The sequence below is a fragment of the Cololabis saira genome, chromosome 21, assembly GCF_033807715.1.
Source record: "Cololabis saira isolate AMF1-May2022 chromosome 21, fColSai1.1, whole genome shotgun sequence".
Taxonomy (NCBI): domain Eukaryota; kingdom Metazoa; phylum Chordata; class Actinopteri; order Beloniformes; family Belonidae; genus Cololabis; species Cololabis saira.
In genome coordinates this window covers 12290553-12315498 of record NC_084607.1, presented here as the reverse complement: position 1 = coordinate 12315498, position 24946 = coordinate 12290553, and the positions used below count along the sequence as shown (strand labels likewise).

The following is a 24946-nucleotide window of genomic DNA, read 5'->3' as shown; positions in this document are numbered from 1 at the left end:
GGAGTTGAATTGGTATTTTTTTATCGTCATTTTTATCGTTATCGGGATAAATGCCAGAAATTATCGTGATGCATTTTTTTAGTCCATACCGCCCATCCCTAGTGTGTGTGTGTGTGTGTGTGTGTGTGTGTGTGTGTGCGTGTGTGTGTGAGAGAGAGAGAGAGCGAGAGAGAGAGAAAGAGAGAGAGAGACCAAAGCAGAAAAAATGGGAGAAGAATGAAGTGAGTGACATCTACGGTTCAGAAATGGGCCATGCCATCCACGCTGCTGTCTCAGTCCTATTGGCCACACTGCACATCGTAAAGCTGTGTAACCTTGGCAGGCAGATTGGGGCCACTCTTTTCAAATCAAATACACGTCTTACACACAGACTCCCCCATTCCCACCCAACACACACACACACATGCACACACTGGTCAACACAAATAACACATTTATTCAGGAGTAGTTGTTTGCATCAGCAAAGTGCCATACATCCACTCACTGTGCTTCTACAATAGAAAACACATTCATTTGGATGAATTAAGAGGGTCAGAAAAAAAACTTTTCTTTTTTATGTTTCAGTTTGGCTAAGCTGCTTAAGGATGAATTGAAATCCACTAAAATACTGTAGAAGGCAACATCAGAAGCTTAATGATGCACCAAGAATATAAATGTGCCTCGCCTTTATATAAATCACTTATACAAAGAGGCTCCCTAGTCAGTTTTTTGCAAGATCAAGTGAAGTCTCAAATTTGGTCTCAAGTCTCGAGTCTCTTAAGTAAGCATTGTAGAATCTCTATCTACCTTCATACATCTCCTGCACGTCACCGAGTTTGCCTCCAACATCTTGTTATTTCTCAGGAATTCAAAGCTTTTATCATCTCTTGTGATATCTTATAATCTAATAAATATCCCCGTTGTACCCTAATGACTCCATAACACCACATGGTCAACAATAAATCAGCAACCTGCCTGTAGCTGGGGTTAACAATGTCTGGTCTTTGTAGCAGTTTGTGTCAGCAGGTAGCAGATGTTTGCAGCAGAACTGGGATGATTAAGTTACACAACCGTTTCCATTGTCACCGTAAAGACAGCACTCTGGCTGAATTGTGAACAAGCATGTAAGGCTATTGATCATTTGAAATCATCTTTTGAACATTTGAAATGATTGCCAGACTAACCAAATTAACCTTTCTTTGCTTGAAAGATGGCTATTATTTTTAAATTTGCAAATAGCCAGTTGTGCTATGTTAACTTTTTAAATTGTTAAGTGATTGACCTCTGGATGAGTTTGAGGGGATAAAATTAGATTTGGTCAGTCCAGGATGTTTGATTCTTCAACTGCAGATATGGTAGATGTTATTTGCCTCGTACATGTACATGTCATTGATATCGGGAAACTTTTGCATTAAAAGACGTATGCGAGCAGTCTGGGGAGTAACCATTCTTGCTTGATGAGAATGGAGGAAATGGCAGGGAATCGTGGCCAAAAAGAAGAAAAAAAAGAAGATATTTCGCTTGTTTTCATTTGAGAGTCTTAGTCAAATCTCAAGTTTTTTGAGGATGAGTATATGTCAAGCAGGGCTGCAACGAATACTCGACATAGTCAACAAAAATCAATGGCAAAACTAATCGCGTCCCTGTTTCTTCTGTATTGACACCAGTCAATATAACAGCTTAAAAAAGTTTTTAAAAATGCAAATATTTTTGTCTCTGTTTCAGGTGGCTGATGACTCATATTTTCCGATCTCAGTAATTACTCTCAAAAAAACTCCACAAAGTCCACTGTCACTTTCCTGTTCAAAGCTGCTGGTGGCCACTCAGCATATATATATAACGAGCTTTTAACTTGATGTAACTTTGTTTAGGTTTTATAGTCTTATGAGCAGCAAAGTTTAATAAATCACATATTTATGACTGAATATATAGTTTTCAATCTTTTCTTGTTAGTTGGCACATGCCTCAAACAATCTTAGGCTAAGTAATTTCAAAACCTAATGGCTAAATTAAATGTTTTAAGATATTGTGCAATTTTTTGTGATTAGTCGACTAGAAAACCTTTTTAGAAACTCAAACCGTGTAAATCAAAAAATATTAAATATGCAAAATTACTTTTCTAAAGGTTGTCAGAAATGTGGTGGCTTCTACCAGCCCGGTAAGATTAGGAACCCCGACGTCTCCACCACTGATGAGTTCAGCAGTAACCTGCAGAACTGCGTTGCTTTTATCAACTCCCTAACTCAGCTTCACTTAGACTAACCACGTGCCTGTTTAAAGGGTGTGGATCTCTAAAGTAGAGCGTTGAAGATGTTACGGAATAATGATTTGACAGTGCCTCTGAAATAAAAAATTGATACCTCTATTGTACTGTATGAGATGAAAAGAATGTCAACCTATTTTTAAATGTCACTGTCTCTTTTTGTTCTGAATCCCTGCTCTACTTTGTGCCACAGATCCAAACTGGGTCAACATCACATGCGGTGCCCCGATGGGGTCTTCGTTGTGTGTACATGTGTGGGAGTTAGCATGCATGTGAGCATGTTTATGAATCGTAAAGGCCTTGACCATATGCAGCTTCACACACACACGCTAAGGAGGTGGTTACAAAGCAAAAACATTCAGGGGATTTTTCTTCCAGCATGCAGGAATTATCTTTTGCATCCAATTAGGAGTGAAAAAGTAAGTCTGTTGCTATACTCGTTGTTAGAGAAAGATGGATCTGGATAGGCATGAGTGCATGTATACTGTTGTGTTAGTGTGTAATGTGTGTGCTTTGGTGCAATACTGAGACGGGGGTTGCCCTGTTGGAGCTTTCAGATTAATAGACACTGATAATAACATACACAACTCACAGTGCGTCTGTCCTTAATGAAGATGGATCTGGCTGGGTCTGGCGGTGCAGAGGCTCATGGGGTGGCAGCCTGCCAGTCACAGCCAAGTGACAACTGGGAGCAGCTCAGTGCAAAGGGTGGGAGGGGAACTACGCTGGAGAGCACGGCTTCATAACATTATCATGTTATATCATAATCCATTGTTGGTGGTTCATAAGATTAATGTCAGAGCAGGCCGTTATCACTCTTGTTGTTTGGACTTAATGGTCATAGGGAATCTTTCATTTCATTTCCATTGATTTGTGATGCGACTCCCGCTGACAAAGTTGACAGATTGACTGAGGAGTGCATCTCATCTGACTAAAGTTGAGGACTAAAGGGATGAGATGAAAGAGAAAGCAAATTAAATAAATAAATAAAAATAAAAATGAGGCTATGCCATTTCTTAAAATGATTTAACAGGGTGCTTGCGCAAGTCTTGAAAGTCTTAATAAGTATGGAATTTTGAAACACTGTTTTCCAGGCCTTGAAAAGTCTTGAATTTTGTGTGAAAGTCTTAATAAAGTATGGGGAAACATGTATGGTAGAATTTTACAGTATGCTCAAAGGCATTGTGAAAATGTAAAATGCATGTACTTGTGATTTTCATGTTTTGAAACGTTTTCATCAGTAAAAACATAATTTACTGTGAATAATGCATTCGTTGATTGAATACTAGCCTATAAAAAATTCTAACAAACATTTCTAATAAACACAATTGGTACAATCTCAACCAATGAAGTAGGCAGTGGGCACACAAGTATACAAGTACGTAAAGTTAAGGTCTTGGGAAAAAAAATATCAGTTTTAAAAAAGTCTGGGAAAAGTCTGGAATTTTAATTTGGAAAAAGAGCAAGCACCAAACACCAAAACACCAAAATCGTACATTAAATACATTCATTCAGTTTAAATTAAACTGAATGAATGTATTTAATGTACGATTTTCCCCATTGGCTAGAAATTGGGTGAAAGATGATTGCTGAGTTGGGTCAGGGGTTTGATCCCTGTAAGGCATTAGAGCTCATTAGAGTTTTGCTGCTGCAGTGTTTGTGTGAGAAGACAGGTGGGTGCTAAGGTCACTTCCTCTGGCAGCTGTGGCAGGCTTCACAGGGCAAGCATTGATGGGTGGTGGCATTGGCTCCTGTTGCATCAGTAATAATGAACAGTGACAAGCTCTCCACGGACACAGTAAATCCTCGGCCACGGTGGAGATCCTGTCCACCAGGCCAGGTAGCAGCCAGTCCCTGCTGCACGGAAGCAGCCCTGAAAAACTTAGCTATGTTAGCTATGGGCAGCTTAATCACCCATTCATCGTTGTCCTACTGTATGCCGAGAAAGCGCCTTCAGATCCTCATGCTCCCTGATTATCATGTGAAGCTGTCACCAAGGATTTGGGGCTCTTCACTGGCTGCTTTATAAACGCCGTGACTCTTTTTTGTTTTTTAAGAACTACTATTGTTTCACATATAATAACAATAGTCAAAGTGTAGACTCCAGAGATGAGAAGGTGTGTGGGTTGGGGTTTGTGGAGAGCTGTATCTAAGGACGGATACTGAAGCCGGAAGAATGTACAAGAGCGTATATTGAACAAAGTGAGAGAGGCTCTCTCTCTTTCTCTCTCTATCTCTGCCCCATTCCCTTTGCTTTTACCTCCTCGGCAGCTACACTACCGCTGTTTGATATCCTTCCACTGTGTTCTGCTGCTCTGCAGATTCCCTCATCTCATTTGCATTCCCTTAAAGCACACTTCCATTAAAGTCTCCTTTTTTTTGTCTCTTCCCTCTTTCCTTCTGTTTCTTCAAATAAGTCTTTTTTTCCCCCTGGTTTGCTCTTTTAGAGGGAGCCTTATTCCCTACTGACTACACAGCCTATCCCTGCTCTCCCTGAGTCAGTAATCAAACACATTGGCTCTAATACACAGGCCATTACAAGAGCTCTGATGTTCCATCTGCACAGAGACAGCACAATGGTGTCATTATATAAACAGCCCTGCTGCTGTAGCCAGTGAGATACTACCGCACCAGCGCTCCGGCCTAGACTGACCTACCCGAGTAAATGGAGAAATGCCGGGTTGATCTGACCTTAATGTTATTTTGTAGTCGCTGTAGGATTAAAAATATTATCCATCTTGAATCACTGCTTTAGTGTCAACATTACACAAGGATATCGGTTCTCGCTATGGCTGCGACCACGGGAGCTGTTGAGCATCAATGCAAACTTAATAGAATCAGGTCGTTTGAAGGAATAATATCTAATGCTATTATATTGTCCTTGCTAGCAATATCTGCACAAAAAAGGATTAGGGAGATTAGCGATCGTTCTAACTGGAGTATGACAATGCAGCAGCAGGAAGATTAGCAGTTTATTCAAGGTTAGTATTGTGTATTTTCATGCAGGAACAATTATTTTGTCTTTTTTCTGTCCAGATTTTAACTGCATATTGTTTTATGACATTATAAACTATGGCATAGTTTCATGTTTGTAATTTCATATGCTCCCTAGATTCCACTGAGGCCGAACTGTTTTTAGCAAACAGATTGTCGGCCTGACCTGATCCATGTATTCCAATAATGGGTGATTTAAACTTGTATTAATATGAATAACCATGAAATTATTGAAACCCTCACCGTTCGAGAAGACTTGTCAGTAAAACACAGACTCCCATTCAGCAAAGCTTGATTGCAAATGGTGATGGTAATGATATTTCAAAAGTAAAAATATGATAATTATATTCACTTTTGCAAGTCATTGCTTTTATGGAGGCAAAGAAGTAATTAATGTATTCTATTTCATTCTCATTTAATCTTACACTGCCTTGCATTATTCCATCCTGCCTGACTCAGGAGAGTACAAAAAGAGTATCAGGTATGACAAAGCTTCAGCCCCTATGAGTCAGAGGGAGAATTACCAAAAAGCCCTCGGGCGAAGCATGGGCTTCTGTCATTCATGTTTCATGTCAATTGATACTTTCCTCTGAAATAAAAGTCTTGCCTCAGACATTTCTGAAACAAAATGTGAACAGAGCTGACTTAAAAGGACGTATCTGTTGTCAGTTGACTCCAATTTAAGGGCAGGCCTGTTTAAACAGATTTTTTTTTTTTCTTGATTGCAATTTTTTTAATGCGGCAGTTTGCATAGCTTTCTGATTTGTAAGTGAATGATTGCCATTCAGTCTTGCACGCTTGACTGTGGAGGTTGCTAGGAGGCAATCATTTCCTTCATAGCGGGAGCTTTGCTACTGAACCAACTATTTGGAGTGAAACATCTGAGGTATAAACATCAATCCTAATAGCATGGGGAATGCTGCTACTTCATCATCAGATGCAAACACTTCATTTTGCATGAAGAAACTGACCGTCATAATTTATTACTGTCAAATCTTTAAATCAATTATGAGTGTTTTCCCAACTGAATAAATTTGTGTTTGTGTTTTCCTGATCCACGCGTTTCCCCTCATTGCCCTGCATGATTTTTAACTTAGCCTTACAGATTACCTTCTTTAAAAAAAAAAAGAAAAAGTGCTGAAATGCTAATGAGGTTGTTAGCAGAACAGTTCATGGGTATGAAATACTTTTGGGAAGTTCTTTGTAGAATTATTTTTCAGCAACACAAATATACTGGGTGGACTTAGACTTATCATTCCTCCCAATTTAATATCAGCTTCCCGTCGTGGGGAAAAAAAAAAAGAAAAAAAAAAACAGAAGCGAGAAAGCCTGAAGCTTTTGCAGCTATGAGATTTGCACCAGCTTTTCTAATTATACGGCAAAATCTGTCTATGTAAACTCTTTGTTCTCCAGCCTTTTGATTCTGTTGGTGTATGTGCCTAAATGCCTTTTTCTACGGCGCAGAAAGGATTTGAGTGATGAGTTTAATGCGTATGGTTCGTGTGACACATGCGCGTCGCCTTTAACGGGGCCCCTCGCCCTGCATGAAAGAGGCTCGTGACAACATATTATTGATGACCCTGTCTGTTAAAGCAAACAAATCCTAATGGTCATGGTGATTATTGCAATGATGGAATAGAAAAGTGTAATGAAAGTACTTGCTTTGTATCAAGACAGCCTGTAAATTAATAGCTAAATAAACGAAGTTAGGCATTTGATAGGTGACAGAGCTGCATACCGAAGCGTAACCCTGCTCCCCTTTTATTTAGATTACCACATGTTTGTCTTTGTTTTCACACACCTCGCTGACATTGGACTTTCTCCTACCTTCTCTCCTGCTCTCTCTTCTCACCTTTCCACCACTGCTGTGAAATTACTGTTCCATTCTCCCGTTTTGCGGGCCGCGGTCTCCCAGGGATATGACGTTCTGCTCTATTAGAAGAGAAACAGTGATGATAATAATAGTGGATGTGATCAGTGAAAAAGGTCAGCTTCTGCCCTCGGGCATCTAACATCCTCCAGTAGGAGAGCACGCAGGGCAAAGCCACCCATCTCACACCCCCTGAAGACTCCTAACCTTTCTCCACCCAGAGGCAGACTGACTCATAGATCCAAGCAGAAGAAATACTTTTTCTTTTGATTTCCCTTCCGGATTTTTTTTCTGTTCCTTTGCTTTTCTCACTTGGTTATTTTTGGTAGTTTGCTCTCCTATTCTCTGCTTACACAGAATCATCCTCACCATGCTTTTTTCTAACATACTGCCCATGCGTCTCCTTATTTATGCTAGTTAAATGGGCTCTGCTGTCTTTCCGTTTTGTATGTATTTTCTCCCCCAAATCCTTTGTTTTGTTATTTGTGTGTCTTCATCTCTTTCCCTCTGTCCTTCCCTTCATTTGTAAAGACAAAAAATTAATAAAAATAAGTGAGGCCATATTTTTTTTTATTAATATTATTACAAGCATAAAATTTGTAAGGAAAAATTGATGTAATGCACAGGATGGAATTAGATTTTGACCATTCAAATGTTAAATCACATGCAAAGAAAAGAAAACGGGACAGGCCATAACAAAAAAGACGAAAGAATTGAATCCTTACCACTCTTTGTCACTCATTTGTCTTTAAGCTTCTGGTCACAGGCAGCACTTTGAAATAAACACAAATTAAAGGACATGCTATTTTAGTGTTGCGGTTTTTGTGTGTGTGTGTGTGAGTGTGTACAGTATGTGTATTTGTGCGTGTGAGCTGAGCATATAATAGAAATTGATGATGCAGTGTGCTTTGTTCTGCTTTCGTTCTCCGTCCTTCTCTTTGCTATTTGCTGTCTGAATCTTTTTCTTTTTGTCTTGCTTGTACTCCATGACATCCAACATACAAATCCAGGCGCCGACACCCAGGCGGGTCGTTAACTGTGGATTGGCATTGCCGATGGGGAGGAGGTTAAATATCAGAAAAGGTCATGAAAAGGAGGGGCTGCTTAGGTTTAGAAAAAGGAAAGTCAGGGATGATGAGGAAAAGAAGGGGGAAGCCACCCAACTACTCAAGATGTGCAATATTTGCTAACTGGAATATAAAACTCGGACATGAATTAGAAGAAAAAGGTTGGAGGTCCAAATGTTGCACCTCCAAGTACAGTAACTGTTTTTTTTTTTCAGTGTTTGAGCCATCCAGCCTGTTCACCAGAAATTCCACACATGTCAACATTAGATTAGTCCAGCATCTTTAACCCATTAATTCCTGGATTAAGCCAGCTCAGTAAGATTGTCTTTCAAGGCTTCCCATAAGGACATAAAACTGTTATTGCCGTGTCCTCTGTCATGGATATTGAACATGAAAGGTTTCAAATGCAATTTAAGTAAAAAAATTAATTAAAAAAAGTTTTAAAAAGTTTAAATTTTACTCTCAACCTTCAAATTTCCAGTTGATTTTTTTTTTAATGGAAGGATTTCTTTCATATTTTCAAAAATGTTTAAATATTTCAATATTCAAATTAGATGTTATCTATCCGAATGTTATTATTTACAGATATTTCCAGACGATTTGATGAAGCTAAACAGCTCCTTTTTTTCCATATTAATTGACATAATGAGTTATAGATCACCACAGAGAGGATTTAGGATATAGCCTCCTGTTAGCCTGGTAATCAAAAAGTACGGCCAACTCTTGACTGTCATTATTCTTTCCAGTTAATGACTATTGATAAATTCATTTTTGCAATGATTTTAGGAATTAAATAATCCAGATTTGGCCGTGGATAGAAACAAAACCATCACAAAAAAAGAAGAATATAAATTAATATATTTCAGGAATTAAAATTCAATTAAAGTGGAAGGTTAGGTATTTGTAAGTTATACTCACAGTAGGTATGAGAGGAAACTCAGCTTGGAGTGAATTCTATGTAAGGTTTTGATTGCAAAATGCCATACAGCTTTACTTATGACCAATGTAAACAGGTTAAAATGATAACTAGCTGTATCAATATGAAACTTTCCATTTAATGACTTACACACAAATGTGTGCTTAGTGAGATCTCCACAAACTGTACAGCAATAAAACACACAACCATTTTCTCCATTGACTATCATATTAATTCATGTAAGCTCAAATAATGCTCACGTGGGTTAGTTCAGACTGTTGTATCTCATGCATAAGAAAGATTGAATCATTGAAAGACAGCAAAAGCTTGTATTGAGTTAATATCATTATGTATGTGTTTGTGAGAGAGAGAGAGTGCATGCACATACTTCAGTTACCATCCTGCAGAATAATCAAATAAAGAGACATTTGAGCCCCACATTCACACACAACTTCACCTGCCCACACACACAAACGCAGACCAATTTGGCTGCTTCATCGGGATTATTAGCAAAGGCAATACAGTCTCTACTGTTTTCCATCTTTCACAGAACGAGAGCTCAAGTTTTGGAATGAGATAAGAAGCGAGCCCTACAGCACTGCTTACTGAGTTTTTCTTTATCCACTGCCCATAAACTCACTCAAGCATGCACAAAATACATGTATTTTTCACATTAATAAAGCTCTATTAACAGCCCCCAAACACATGTAGCATGTCTAATTCAATCAAGCGTCCAAACACTTCAGAGTGATGAGCTCCAAGCGTCAACAGCTGTTTCTACGCCGTCCTTCACAAAATGGCTTCAGATCTGCTGTCTGATCATTTCACCTCATCACCACAGGGGGAGCTCCTCTCCTCTCCTCTCGTTGATATATCATTCATTATTCCGTGCCAGTTATGAGTTTTGTGCAAAGTACAAGTATTAGCAGATATTGCACATAAATGCAGAATGACTTAGCATCATCAAACTGAGAGATCATGAAAAGTCCAACAGAGAAATAAGAGTTTTTGTTTTGTTTTTTCAAATTTGCATTGCCACATTCCAGTTTTATGATTCACTTATCACTATTTCTAACCACTTTTCCTGCAGGATCCCCCTCAGGGAGGGTGTAAGCTGTGGAAAGTGCCACTCCACCCACCTGTGCCTGCTGACCACCTCTAAGCTTTAGCGTCCCCTGCTCCGCCCGTTCTTCAGCCTCAGATATGGCTCTGGCGGTCTGGATCTTCTTCACCTGTGCTGTAGCGTTCAGCGCCATTGCTCCATCCTTCCAGGGTAAGTCACGCTGCGTGGAATTGTTTTTAGCAAGTATTCACAGTCAATACTGTGTACATACAGTATGCAGTATATTTATTATTCGTGTGTATAGTTTGATCATGTTATATTGATTCTCTGAGGTAGATTATGATGTTGCATAGGCTCCTGATGATTCCACTGGTCCCAGTAGTTTGCCTGACTGGGTTATTGCAAATGAGGATGTAATATTTATATGTTGGCTACTGTATTTGATGAAGGTTGTTCGGTTTATTGACTTGCTGACCAGGCAAGAAATGCAGCACTTGATTAACTAAACAGTCTCTTGTTAAAGGCAAGAAAGAGAGAGAGGGAGAGAGAGAGAAAGAGAGAGAGAGATGGATAGTGCACGTGAGAATGTCAATAAAATTTCCAGTCATCTCGATGTTAGTTGATGCGTGGCAGGAGAATAAGGGAGAATCCGTGCATGTAATGGTGCCATATGTGTGACCTCCTTGAATGTGCCATGTACCATAAGATGTGACATTTTGTGCTTGTGTGTGTGTGTTGGCTGTTGTAAGCTTGGCAGCAGGTGACCTGGTTGGGCTGAAGTGATGCTGGAGGGTGTGTGTGTGTGTGTGTGTGTGTGTGTGTGTGTGTGTGTGTGTGTGTGTGTGTGTGTTGCAGGATGTGTATGGGTGTGTGGGGGGTGCAGGGAGGAGGAGAGGGGAGTTGTCGGGTGTCCTGCTAGTGGCCGGCCACACAGATAGCAGTACACCATCTGCTGTAAGCTCAGCCAGCTCTGTGCCAACAGGCTGCTGGGTGATGGACAGTTAGGGTGGAAGAGGCGGAGCTTCATTCAGACATGGACACCACAGGGTGTGGCAAGTGATGTCAAAGGAGGAGTTGAAGAACATGCATGGGAGGGTAACACCAGGGGCGTCAATTGGGTATGGCAAGGTATGGCAGCCGCTACACCTCGGCTTCAAGGGAAAATGTAAATGTTTGTTTTTTTAATACATTTATGGAATTACTCTGTGTCTATTTGTATTGATTATTCTATTACTTAATACATATAGAATAACTACAAATGCAAATCAGAACAACATGGTCGATTTCACTAGTTATTATACACTGCAAAAACTGAAAATCTTAACGATAATATTTGTCTTATTTCTAGTTAAAATGTCTAATTTTTGGTAAAAAAAAATCTCATTACATTTAAGACAAGACTCAAAAACAACCATTTCCACCTGTTTCAAGTAGATTTTCACTTAAAATTAGTGGAAAAATCTGCCAGTGGAACAAGATTGTTTTGCTTGTAATGAGAAGATAAATCTTGTCCCACTGGCAGATTTTTCTACTTATTTCAAGTGAAAATTTACTTGAAACAGGTGAAAATTGTCAAATAACAAGTTATTTTTCTGGTGATGACTCTTGTTTTAAGTGTAATGAGATTTTTTGACTAAAAATGAGACATTTTAACTAGAAATAAGACAAATATTCGTTTTTTTTTTTAGTTTTTGCAGTGAGCAAGACAGCATTTGAAAAAGTTACAATTTTCTTGACCACACAGATAAGCTACATATCAGACTTCTGTGATGAGTATTTGCTGGACGTGTTGATTGATACTCTAGTTAAGTTCTGTGACTCGTAACCTTGCCATACCTTAGCTTCCACTGAATTGACGCCACTGGGTAACACTAAAATGTGCATTGTAAATAGTATTGAATAACATTCCCTCACTTACAGCTCTCATTTGTTCTGATTTAATTGTTTTTTTTTATCTTAATTTAGTTTCTTTTGTAAGATTGGACTTACACACAAGTCCACTCCACTAATTTGGCCTCTGGCTCTATGTTGCTTTGTGTTTGTACATGTGTGGGTGTACTTATTTCTATGAAAATAAGCCTGCAAAATATCTGTGTAGCCTGGGACTTTGGGCCTATTATTAGCGCATTAATAATCAATTGATCGTTATCCGTGCTCAGCCCCAAAGCACAGGCCCGGCATTTTGGCTTGATCAAGCTTGGAAAAATCTTTTTGTCTTTCTTGCTCTCCAAATGCTCATTGACACATGCTCATCCACACCCACACAGTTTAGGTGCTCACAATTTTGGCAGTCATAGTTTGGCAAAAATGTGCTGTCTGTTTTGTAATATGGCCAGAGAAGGAGGAAGGAAAGAGAAGAGAAAACAAGGGAAGTACATCCTGAAGGAGGGATGTGGGGTTATAATGTGGTGAAGGCAATGAAAATCAGTCTCAGACTAATCACTTTACTTCCATACTTGAAAACCTACATGAGCTGCACACATGGCTTTAGTGCCTCATGTGTGCTCCTGCTCACCCTCGGAGTGCTGACTAATCTGCCACGCTTTAACCTTGCGCTGCTCCTGGCTGCACATTCTAATATTTACTTGTAGCTCTCAAACATTTATTCTCCTCTTGAAATGGCTCTTTAGTGCAAATGTTCCTAACCAGCACGAGCTCAGTACACATGCTTCTTGCCTGCTCTCACATTGTGAATATTTATCCTGTTATGTCACAACCTATATTAAATTGAAGAGTCCTAATCAAACTATAGACCCTATAAAACCCTTCCACCCCTGTGTTACCGTACAGTTACTGACAGACTGATGTGCGTTCCTTGACAGACCAAATGTCTCCGCTGATTCCATAGAAAGCTTGAGAGCTCCACAGCCTTCACCCATGGTACTGCTGATCTGAAAGACCATTAGGCTTGCCTAATGTGGCAGGCACTGCAGACAGCTGTGCAGTACGTGATGAAGCCCTGACACAGAAATTTCATTTAGCAAAACAGAAGCATCTGTGTATGCATGTGTGCCTGCCTTAATGCGCGCTAGTGGTGGCAGCGAGATCATTAAAAGGCTATTTGTCGGCTGTTTCTTTCAGTTTGCAATTTGAGAATTTGCAAATATTCAGTGTACTGCATATGTTTCATGTACAGTATGTGCATACTGTAGATGTGGAGGGGTGTGCACATGCAGTGGTGTAGGTGTGTGGTCCTCTGTGTTTACATGAGTGTGCTCACCTCACATGTTCAGATGGGTGTATGTGTGTGTGTGCTCATACGTGGACACCATTACCAGCTGACAGGTTGAATCTGTTCTCATCTCCCCTGTATTTAAGCCTTTGCTCTCAGATCAGTCATGTGGAAAAGGCCCGTGGCCCTTAAGTGCACAGGCAGACATTTTTATCTGTCTGCCCCTCCACTTCAGCTTTTTCTCCTGGGTCTATTCCCTTGAACTGTGGCTATTATTTTAGGAAGAGGACTAGCTTTTTTACACTGCCTCCCAACAAAGTGTCTCGTCTCTTGATTGGTGACAAAATGTCTGAATACAGACTTTGCTCAATATATACTTTTTTGCTCTCTGTAAGGCAGGGATAGGCAACTTTTTTTTCTCTCCCTCTGAGGTTCTTCTTCGTAAACATGTTCAGACTGAAATTTGAAATTGAGAACGAAGATAAAAAAAAAAGTTTATATTGGATTTTTGCAACAAGAATCTCAGCCGTGCCGTATTATAATATTAAAGTTATTATTTCAAAACTGCAACCTGCTCACAAATTCATAAGGATTGATTTTCCAACAAGCTTGTAGCAAATATAGTTTGTGAAGCAGCAATATAGTATTAGTGCCGCTTACTTTCCTGCATGTACTTTGGTTCTTGTTGCATAATTTGATGAAAAGTATATTGAATTACTTCAGTATGTTTTGTAAATGCGTAGGTCTGCACTCTTTTTTTTGCTGCAGCCAGCTCTGAAATACTGAACACATGACAGGGAAAAGCGCTGATGCTGTGCATGATATTTGTTAAATTAGGTGATAGAAGAATAATCAATTATTTTGAAATATGTACCTTAAACCTTATAAAACCCTCTTTTTTATAAAATATTTTCATATTTACTAAACAACATCCGTCCATTCTGAATCAAAGTGTTTTTCAAAGTGTTTAAACCCAACCCCGGATGGAAGTCTTTCTATTTAATTGAGGTCAGTGGGTAGAGTGTTACACTATAAAGTGGCTAGTCATTATGATTTGGCATTTAGCGACTTTACAGTGATCAGCTGTTCCACCTGATTGATATGCCCCTCAGATTTTCTTGAAATCTACCACTTTGTAGTGTCAGGGAACATCTAGGTGGTCCTGCTATCAGACTGTCATGTAAGATAACCAGAAATGATCTACTGTTACTTCACTTTGATGACAATGCATTTGAAATATGAACATGAAAAACAAACACTACTGTAGATCTTAGCAGATAAAAACACATTATATGAATATGGTTATTTGGTTTTGCTGCGTCTTTTATGGCCAGAGGCAGAAGGGGTCTTATTTCTTGGCTACAGGATACTGTATTAGCTCTTTGAATATGATGTGTGTTGGTAGTACTGGGGTACAATCGCTAGCTTTCACTGAAAACGTTTGCAGCCAAGTGTGACATGGCAATGATGAGAATCGGCACCACCAAATCTGAGGTCATAATATGCATTTGGAAAAGGGTGGAAAACCCTCTCCTAGTCAGGAGTGAAGTGACGCATCACAAGAAAGAGTTGAAGTGTTGCAGGGTTTGGTTCTCAAATAGGAGAAGCATGGAGTATTATAACTCTGTACTGGCCTGGGGTAATGAAGTGAGAGCTGGGCCAAAAAATAAGAAGGACAAATGCAAGGCTCTCTGTTTACCCATCATTATAAACAGTTTGTTCCTAGCTTCACCTATGGTCACAGACTTTGGGTATTGACCGCAAGAACAAGATTAAAGCAGCAAAGTGCTGAAATGATCTTCCGCTACATGGACATGGAGTAGAGTCTCTGCTCCTCCAGGTTGAGAGAAGCCAGCTGAGGCGGTTTGGACATCTGGTTAGGGTGTTTCCTGTTCCCTGGGGAGCTGTCTCAAGCATGTTCAACCAGGGTGAGGCCCCGGGGCAGACCCAGGACATACTGGAGAGACTACAACTCTCAGCTGGCCTGGGAACACTTCTCAGAAGAGCTGGACCAGATCACCAGAAAGAGGGAAGTCCTGTCATCTTGGAAGATGAAATACATGTATCATTCTGGCAAGATGGCCAAGGATCTACTGCATCAACAAGGAACATGAAGTTGATTTTTATCAGACATTTCCGAATCATAACTAATGAACATAAATGAGCTGAACATCTGCATGTTCACAAATTGTAGACACATTGTCTTGCTCCTGGGTATCAACAAGGCTGTACCAGATGAAAAAAAAAAATCCTTTGTGCAGTACCTGTCTTTTTTCAGGTTCTTACGTTTACACATGTAGTTGGGTCTCATGTGGTAGTATGAAAGAAAAGACCAAAATCAAGGGGATTTGAGAATTTTCCATGTGAAAGTTGTACAGGACTGTGTCAGAAAATTAGAATATTGTGATAAAGTTCTTTATTTTCTGTAATGCAATTAAAAAAACTAAAATGTCATATATTCTGTATTCATTACAAATCATCTGAAATATTGCAAGCATTTTATTATTTTAATATTGCTGATTATGGCTTACAGTTTAAGATTAAATTCCCAGAATATTCTAATTTTTTGAGATAGGATATTTGAGTTTTCTTAAGCTGTAAGCCATGATCAGCAATATTAAAATAATAAAAGGCTTGCAATATTTCAGTTGATTTGTAATGAATCCAGAATGCATGACATTTTTGCATTGCAGAAAATAAAGGACTTTATCACAATATTCTAATTTTCTGAGACAGATCCTGTATATGTCATGGAAATAAGAATAACGTAGCAGTTGAGGGCAGCGACTGACCACAGTTTAGCCACCATACATCACACCTACACAATCCTGGCAATACTGTTGATCTTGGTGCTACTGGTTCTTCTTTGTGTGAATAATCAGGCTTTTTGAGTTTCCAACACCTTTCGGCAGTGTTGCAAATCATCACTGGAAAAACAAGTTGCCCCAGAATATCATCCAGCCTACAATTACAGTTGCCACTATGCTGTAATTGCAAAAACAGTTTAGTAATATATGAATGTAATTTCCTGTAGACAGGGATGTTATAACCTGTCAGGTTGTTATTTTTCTCTCATTGCTTCTACCTGCTACACCTGCTGCTGTTAATGTTGTGCTGATTTATTATTTCTAATTAATCCTACATGGTACCTTTAATGTTATGATTAGGATCAGTTGTGTTTATTTCACATCTCTGTGATATGCAGGTTAAGTGGGTATTGAATTCAGATGGGAATTGTTCTCCGGAGCAGATTTGTTTTTCACCTTAATGCAGCAGTGCATTGATGAGTTGCATTGTATCTGTTAAAGATATTCTGAGTATTAGTTTCTGAATCACTGAACAACAGATGGATTTGAATGTTAAAACTTGAATAAAAAAATAAATTGGTAACATTCTTTGTTAATTATAAATTAATCATATTTGACTGGTTGTGTTTTTCTTCCTGACATTAATTGCCACTGCAGGATCTTGTGAATATTGCAAATCATATGGATCTTGCAATAAAGAACTGAGCCCCCCACTGTTTCCTCTGTGATACTTTCATATGTTTTCCAGCTTTTGTTGCCTCCACATATTATTAGCAATAGTCAGTGCTTCTCACCTCGCCAACTCCTAACACTTGCCCCCATTTTCATCCAATATTTCTACTGTTTCTCTCTTAACACCTCAGCTTTTGTTCTCCCTATCGATGTTGCACTCTCCAATTCTACCTTTTCACCAGCTTTTCTTTCTATCTCTTCCAAGTCTGGCTTTATTTTCCCGATTTTTTCAACCATATCCAACCAATCCCGTTCTACCCAACCTCCTTCCCTCAGATTAAACCCCCTTCTAGCTTTTCCTATATACTTCTTAACACTTTGCCTACCATTTATTAGCATTGCCACTCTTCTATCTTTCTTATTTCTGTCTTCTCTCATCCCTCGTTTGCTTCCTCCGGCTCCAGAATCCCTGGTGCTTGGGGTTGCTGTGCTCTTCAAAGCCTTTGGCTCCGAGCAGTAGATCACAGAGAGGCCTGTGTGAGCGAAAGGTTAATGGATGGCCTTTGAACATATATTGGAAGAAGGGGTTGGGTGGGCTGAAGGGAGGAGAGGCCAGGGTGGAGTGATGCTGTTTTGTCTCCAACCTCCCTTTGAAGATGACACAGGTTGCGCTCATGTGTCTGTCTTTTTTGTTTATTCATTCATGCCCAGCATTGGTGCAAATGTGTTTGTGTTTGCTTGTAGTTGTGTGCCAGGGCATGTTAGTTTGTGTGCATTGATTTGCGTACCGCAAACAAACTCCTACAGAAAAGATTGGCAACTGTGTTCCCGTTTGTGCAGTCGTGTGATAGCTCCCTCTTTTCTCTTGGGGCCTCGCTGTTTAACTTTGAGGCTTTGTAGCCGTGAAGAACTGCGTGCGTGGGTATCACAGACAGCTTGTTTGAGTGCGTGTGCAAAAGTGCCTGTGTGTGCTAAGCATGACATGCTCTTGAGAATGTGTGCATTAGCTCCTCATATTTTTTTGTAGACTGCAGATTGATAATTATGAGCAGCAGCTTGAGGCTGGCAGCCAAGGGCAGAAAAAGTATAGAAAGGGGGGGGAGAAAAAAAATGCAGGGGGAAGGATGGATGAGAGTGTTGAGGCTGGTGAAACAGTGAGAGGGACTAGAGGAGTAGAGCAAAATGGGAAGGGAAGATGGGAAAACTCGAACTGTAGGGGTTTGGAGAAGATGACACATGAAAACATGGAGAGAACAAGGGGAGTGTGCAGACGATGGGTAGGGAGGCTAAATTAGTGAGTTTGTGGGAGGAATAAATTGGATGAGGGATTGAGGGATGGTGCTCTGGTGAAAGAGACAAAATACGAAGTTCATTCCATGGCAGGTGAATTAGAAAGCATTCAAGTGTTAGAGTAATCTGTAGGGCTTTGCAGCCAAATACATTTTTAATTTGCAGGTATAACAAACACGAAAGAATAAAAACTCCCAAAATACTTCCCATTCATATGTGCATGCTGCAGATTTATCAGCACATTTAAATGTACAAAACAAGTACAGTCAGACACACTTGCTGTACATGTGTCCAAACTAGGGATGGGCGGTATGGACTAAAAAATGTATCACGATAATTTCTGGCATTTATCCCGATAACGATAAAAATGACGATAAAAAAATACCAATTCAACTCCACCTTTTCAACTATAAATCTATCTCGCTCTCGGATCCGCCATGTTTGTTACACAAAAATGTCATCAACGGGAATTTTTCTTTTTCTTTCTTTCTTTCTTTCTTTCTTTCTTTCTTTCTTTCTTTCTTTCTTTCTTTCTTTCTTTCTTTCTTTCTTTCTTTCTTTCTTTCTTTCTTTCTTTCTTTCTTTCTTTCTTTCAGGCTCATTTCCTTCCTTCCTTCCTTCCTTCCTTCCTTCCTTCCTTCCTTCCTTCCTTCCTTCCTTCCTTCCTTCCTTCCTTCTTCCCTTCCTCTTTTCTCCCTTCCTTCCTCCTTTCCTTGTTTTCTCCCTTCCTTCTCCCCTTTCCTTCCTTCCTTCCTTCCTTCCTTCCTTCCTTCCTTCCTTCCTTCCTTCCTTCCTTCCTTCCTTCCTTCCTTCCTTCCTTCCTTTCCTTCCTTCCTTCCTTCCTTCCTTCCTTCCTTCCTTCCTTCCTTCCTTCCTTCCTTCCTTCCTTCCTTCCTTCTTTCCTTCCTTCCTTCCTTCCTTCCTTCCTTCCTTCCTTCCTTCCTTCCTTCCTTCCTTCCTTCCTTCCTTCCTTCCTTCCTTCCTTCCTTCACGTACGTTGTGCGTGGATTTAACACAGAACCATAAATCAGCTTTACACAAAAACGTCATCAACGGGAATTTATCATTTTACCGCGAGATGACAAATTCTTATCGTGAGGAATTTTTTTGACGGTATATCGTGAACGGTAAAATATCGCCCATTCCTAGTCCAAACCTTTGGCTTAGTGTATACAAAGGTGAATTAAGTGTCTAATGCCGCAGAGGGGCTGGGCTTTGACACTTATACTAACTGATTTCTTGGTGCAACTTGAAACAGCTTTTCCACCCTTTCTCCTCCACTTTATCTCTCACTTTTCCTCCTTTTTCACATCACTTCCTTTTTCTTCATTCTCCACCATCTTTTTCACTTTCCTGTGTGTGTTTCTCTTCCTCCGCTTCATTACTTTCCCACCCCACTGGCTTTTTCCTTGCAGCACCTGCCGTTTTACTCCACCACACTGTTTACATGAATGCATGAATCTGGGTCTGACTCACTGTCTGCTGCTCGGCCTCTTGTGACATAAATGGAACCCGTAGAACAGAACACAGATGTTCTGGGCCTGTAGCGATGCTCCCGTCCCTGAGGAGAGTTAGAATATTTTACACTGTGTAAATCTCTTACTTTTAAGCAGGCTGATTTTTCATTTTGGGTTACATCATTTCCTTCCATTGAGGTCTATTTATTGTCTAATTAGATGCCAGGGCTACCACTAAAGAGGTTTGGCAGTACGGGCACGTCTCATCTTGCTTTTCCTCTCCAGTTTGTGTGGGTGTGTGTGTGTGTTGTTCAGAGTCTCAGTGGCTTTTTAACTGTCCATCTTAATCTCTCTGCTTTGCCTGCTGGTTCCCCCCAGAGCAAAGTTTGTCAACTCACTCTGAGAGTTCTCGAGGTTGAGGATGGATGAGGGTTAGGGCTCGTGTGTATCTGCCCGCAATAAGTTGTGTGCGCACGCATCATTGCAAATGTTGTAAGGATGTCTTCCACGAGGGCGAGTGTTTCCCATTTCCACTGGGGGCACATTTAGATTTCCTATGAATGATGTAATGTCATGGTTTATGCTGTAATTCAGTGCTGTTAAAGGACGGAGGAGTGTGTCTGTCTGTTTTAGAAGGTCTGAAAAAGACATCTTCTCTCCCACCAGTCTGACTGCTTTATTCCTTTTTATATTAGTAAAATTGTGCTTCCACAAGGAATACTCATTTTTGCTCACCTTTTACCAGTCTCTTGTTTGAAGGTTTCTATCTTTTTATACTGTTACCCTGCCTCATTTGCTCTTTCATTCCAATCCTTTTCTCTATGTTTGACTTGACTCAGCTCCATCAGGGTGGATGTGTGTCATTTTGGCACTGTTTTATGTTCCGACCTTACAGCAAGACTGGTGACTCCACATACAGTCACTTCTTGTCTTATCTGCTCCGTCTCCTTTGCCTGCAGCAGACAGGCGAAAAATTCAGAGATGAGATAGATAGATCTGAGCTTTGCGGCTATCGCTATATCCTTCCATCCATACGCGCAGACACCAGCACACACACTCACACACACTCACACACACTCACACACATGCATGATTTCACAAGCGCACACAGGCCCCCCAAACCCTGCACTGTCATGTTGGGTCTTTAGGTTTGTCTCAGAGTGTCACTCTGTCACAACGTCTCAGCGTGAAGACTGCCTGAATATGACAGTTCTGGCCATAATGCCTCAGCTCGTCTGTGGTGACAGGCCATGCTCCACCAAGTCATTACGCTAACTCGCGGCGCTAAGTGAACCGCTAAGATGCAGCGCTAAGCTGATAAAGTGTGGTCAAAATTGGTCAGAATGGATCTCAGCTGGATTGGGATTCCCATCCCTGAGACCTTTCACGTCTGTCCAGTAGGGATGGGCGGTATGGACTAAAAAATGTATCACGATCTAAACTAAAAAACTAAAACCTAAAATAACTAAATTACACCATTTAAATTGAATTAATCAAAACCAATTAAATTAGTACACCGGTACTGCAAAACTTCTTTCTTTCTTTCTTTCTTTCTTTCTTTCTTTCTTTCTTTCTTTCTTTCTTTCTTTCTTTCTTTCTTTCTTTCTTTCTTTCTTTCTTTCTTTCTTTCTTTCTTTCTTTCTTTCTTTCTTTCTTTCCTCCTTCCTTCCTGCCTTCCTTCCTTCCTTCCTTCATTCCTTCCTTCATTCTTCCCTCCCTTCGCTCCTTCCTTCCCTTCTTTCTTTCCTTCCTTCCCTCCCTCCTTCCTTCCTTCCTTCCTTCCTTCCTTCCTTCCTTCCTTCCTTCCTTCCTTCCTTCCTTCCTTCCTTCCTTCCTTCCTTCCTTCCTTCCTTCCTTCCTTCCTTCCTTCCTTCCTTCCTTCCTTCCTTCCATAAATCAGCTTAACACAAAAACATCATCAACGGGAATTTATCGTTTTTACCGCGAGATGACAAATTCTTACCGTGGATAATTTTTTTGACGGTTTATCGTGAACGGTAAAATATCGCCCATTCCTACTGTCCAGTGACTGTAAAATGACTTTCTCTTCTTTCCAAGCTTCCTGAGAAACTTAAAACTCACCAGTAAGTTAGATCATTTTTGGTTATGCAATATTAATGATGAGTGTATGTAGATGGATGCTTCGTGCTTCTATAATTCTACTCATGCATTTGTGCAAAAAGAAGAAAGCCACCCACTAGCGTCAAGACCTCTTGATAAAGTTCATTTTAAGGATTGTGATGTAACAAGGATCTCACTTTATCAGCAGTTTCAGTAGTTTATCATGGAGCAACACCGTTTGGCAACAGAGTTTTCTGCCTCTACACTTCTGTGCTGTGCTAATGGTTGGCATTAAGGGATGACTGCTGGAACAGACGCAGGGGCTAAGAGGCGCTGATCACATTTTGGCCCCCTAAAGACGGTCTGACGGTTAACAAGTCAGCCACAGGGCCACAGAGCTCCACAAGTATAATCTCCTTTTGTGACTCAACTGCAAATTTGTTGGCAACCTGCAAGGCCAATCCTTTTCACTCAATTATTACTGAGAAAATACCCTATAGAGCTGAATAATAACATGGTACAAGGTCAAACAGCCAGACATGTTGAAATCAAGGCCCTTTTGATATTTGAAAATGCACTCTTGAAGATGAAATCGTATTTATTTTATTTTTTTTAACTTTGTCTATTTGTGCTGTGAACTCTTCAGAATGAAAAGTGTCATCTTTTTTCATCGGTCTTGATACAGTATCAGATGAAACTTTTCAGAATAGGTTTTCAGAATAAGTTCTGCACACAATTTCACAGTGGCAAGGCCAGAGCAGGTTTTTTGAAGTTGAGCATCAGACTATAAGAGGAAAAATGTCCTGATCCAATGAAACAAAGATAAAGGAATAAAGTCCCTGCAGTCAAACAATGCAGCCTCACTTGAGGAATCCTGAGTGAAAAACTTGGGGAGACGTTTTACATATTCCCTTAAAAACAATAAAACAGAAGTATATGTGGGAAACCTATGTGAAAGCCCTGACGTGTCCCATCCAGAGTCAGGACATGAAGTCAGTGGATCTGCTCTGGAGAAACCTGAAACCATTGAGCAATGACACTTAGGGCTGTTCGATTAATCAATTTTAAATCGTAATCGCGATTATGTAATTAGAACGTGAAAATCGTAAAATCGATTTAAAAAAAAAAAAAAAAAAAAATTTTTTTTTTTTTTTTTTTTTACCTTGTCTGCACACATATTAATGATTGATACCATATTAATGATTGATGGAAATACCTCTCAATACCTGCGACAAGTGCCCCATGGGAGAGGCTCTTTGGTGTAGGAGGGGGTGTTGGAACATGCCACCGGGTAGACCGGCTCGTGTTCCTTGCAAAAAACTTGCAAATGTGAATAGCAAATGTAATGACTGACATTACACACCTCTACCTCCTTCATAGGTTGCATTATTATTTACTTACTGTATGTTTGCAAGTGCTGATTTGCAGATTTTTTTTTTTCCAGAGATAAAACTTTATATTTTATTATATTTTTTAAAACTTTTTTTCAACTTATTTTACAGAGTTTTGCACTTTATTCATTCATTTTTGGTTTAATAAGAGCAAAGTTTGCACTTAAAGCCCAATGGGGCAAATGTTCAATAAAAATGAAATCATTTCTTTGCCTTTTGTCAATTCACAAAATAATCGTAATCGTAATCGAAAATCGGATTTTGAGAGAAAAAAATCGAGATTTTATTATCCTCACCCAACCCGGTTGACGCTGAACATTTCTGCCAAGAAGAATGCAAATACTTTCTAAGGGAAAGGCAGACCAAGCATCTGGAATGAAGAGGAGTCCGACACTTAAAATGTAAAACATTGTGAAAGAATTGGGAAACGTTTTACTAGGAAAACAAGAAATTATAGACTTTTCTTGCGTTTTGTGTATTATATTAAATTTTACAAGTCTTCACATACATGTGTATGTGTATATCTGTGTGCACATGAGTTACGTGTAAAATCTAATAATGGCAAAGAATGAATGAGCAAAGACTAGTATGGCTTGTGCAAAATTATGTTCTTGTCTAATGGTCCAAGCATCTATCCACCCCCAGGCTTTAATTACTGTGTGAGGATAATGAGTCAAATCCAATCAGTTCTTTCTCTTGCTCTTAATTTGTGCGGAGCTTCTATTTTGAAGCCAACCACTTCAGCCCCTCATACCAGCTGCCCTGGAGTGGCACCAGGCCCCTGTCACATGTGTGTGTGTGTGTGTGTGTGTGTGTTCATACGTATATGTGTGTGAGAGAGGGACCGCTACCTTGCACACCATCACATCCATGCAAATCAGTTTGTATAATTACTGTATTCAGTTAGCTAATATCACTATCAGTCAGTATGATTATTGGTGACTTTTTTTTGTGGATGACAGATATTACAGCTATTAACAGTTTTTTATACCATGGGAGATGAGTCATAGTCTCACTGTGAGAGGATTACATATGGTTGCTGCTGAGGAAGTCACTTCGTCATTCAGCTATCACGACTCTGACAAGCAAAACTAAATGGCCCAGTGTGTGTGTGTGTGTGTATGTTTGTGTGTGTGTGTATGTTTGTGTGTTTGTGTTTGTGCTGGTTAAAAAGAGACTGAAACCTTAATGGATTCCTACAGAGTGAAGGACAATCATAGCCTATGGCCAGTTCGAGCTTATCCTCTGCTCATCTCATCTCAGTTCAGCTCAGAGCCAGCCGCATCTCCAGCTAGGCCTTGGGCCATCTGGCCAACACATACCACACCCTCACATGTGCTTGCTTACACACACACAAACATGCAGACACACATTAAACCCCTCAAGATAAGTTCCACGCTTGTCTATGAACACAGCTTGGGAAATTCTCAGTGTGAATGTAAGCTGCATCTGTATGTATTTGCATTGTGAAATCCACCTTCGTCTTGCAACCTGTCAAAAAGTATTTGCATAGGTGTGAAATATGTAGGTGTGAAACACAATAAGATATGGCAGAAACAGGGATTTGCAGCAGTGCCAGAGATAGGCTAGTTATCATGGATGCTGCCAACGCTGAAGTGTAGTGCCTCTGTAATGGATGTGGTCAATTACAGCGAAATGCATGCTTTAGCAGCTGGGCCAGAAAAGAAAAAAAGATAATGGATTCAGGTTCAGACTACATATTCTGTATAATTCTCATATTTTTTATAACCAGGTACACTTTATTATGACTCAATCAATTCATCACACTAAATCTTATTTTATTTTTTTTACAACAAAATGTATGTGTTATTAGATTCAGTCTAATTTAAGAAAATGAAACAGTTGGCATGTTGCTGTGCAATGGGGAGCACAACAGTGATGGCAGCTGTCCAAACCTGTATACATTTACATGAGCTTTTCAGC

At 39.9% G+C, this 24946-nt stretch overlaps 1 protein-coding gene across 1 annotated transcript in view; it reads left to right on the top strand.

Moving 5' to 3' along the window:
* adgrl1a (adhesion G protein-coupled receptor L1a) overlaps positions 1-24946 on the top strand; it is a 107751-nt gene that overhangs the window by 36968 nt on the left and 45837 nt on the right. Inside the window, exon 2 of the mRNA XM_061712924.1 lies at positions 10180-10362. Within this exon, the coding sequence (XP_061568908.1) occupies positions 10293-10362 (70 nt within the window). The 5' untranslated portion in view covers positions 10180-10292. The remainder of the gene's footprint in view (positions 1-10179; positions 10363-24946) is intronic.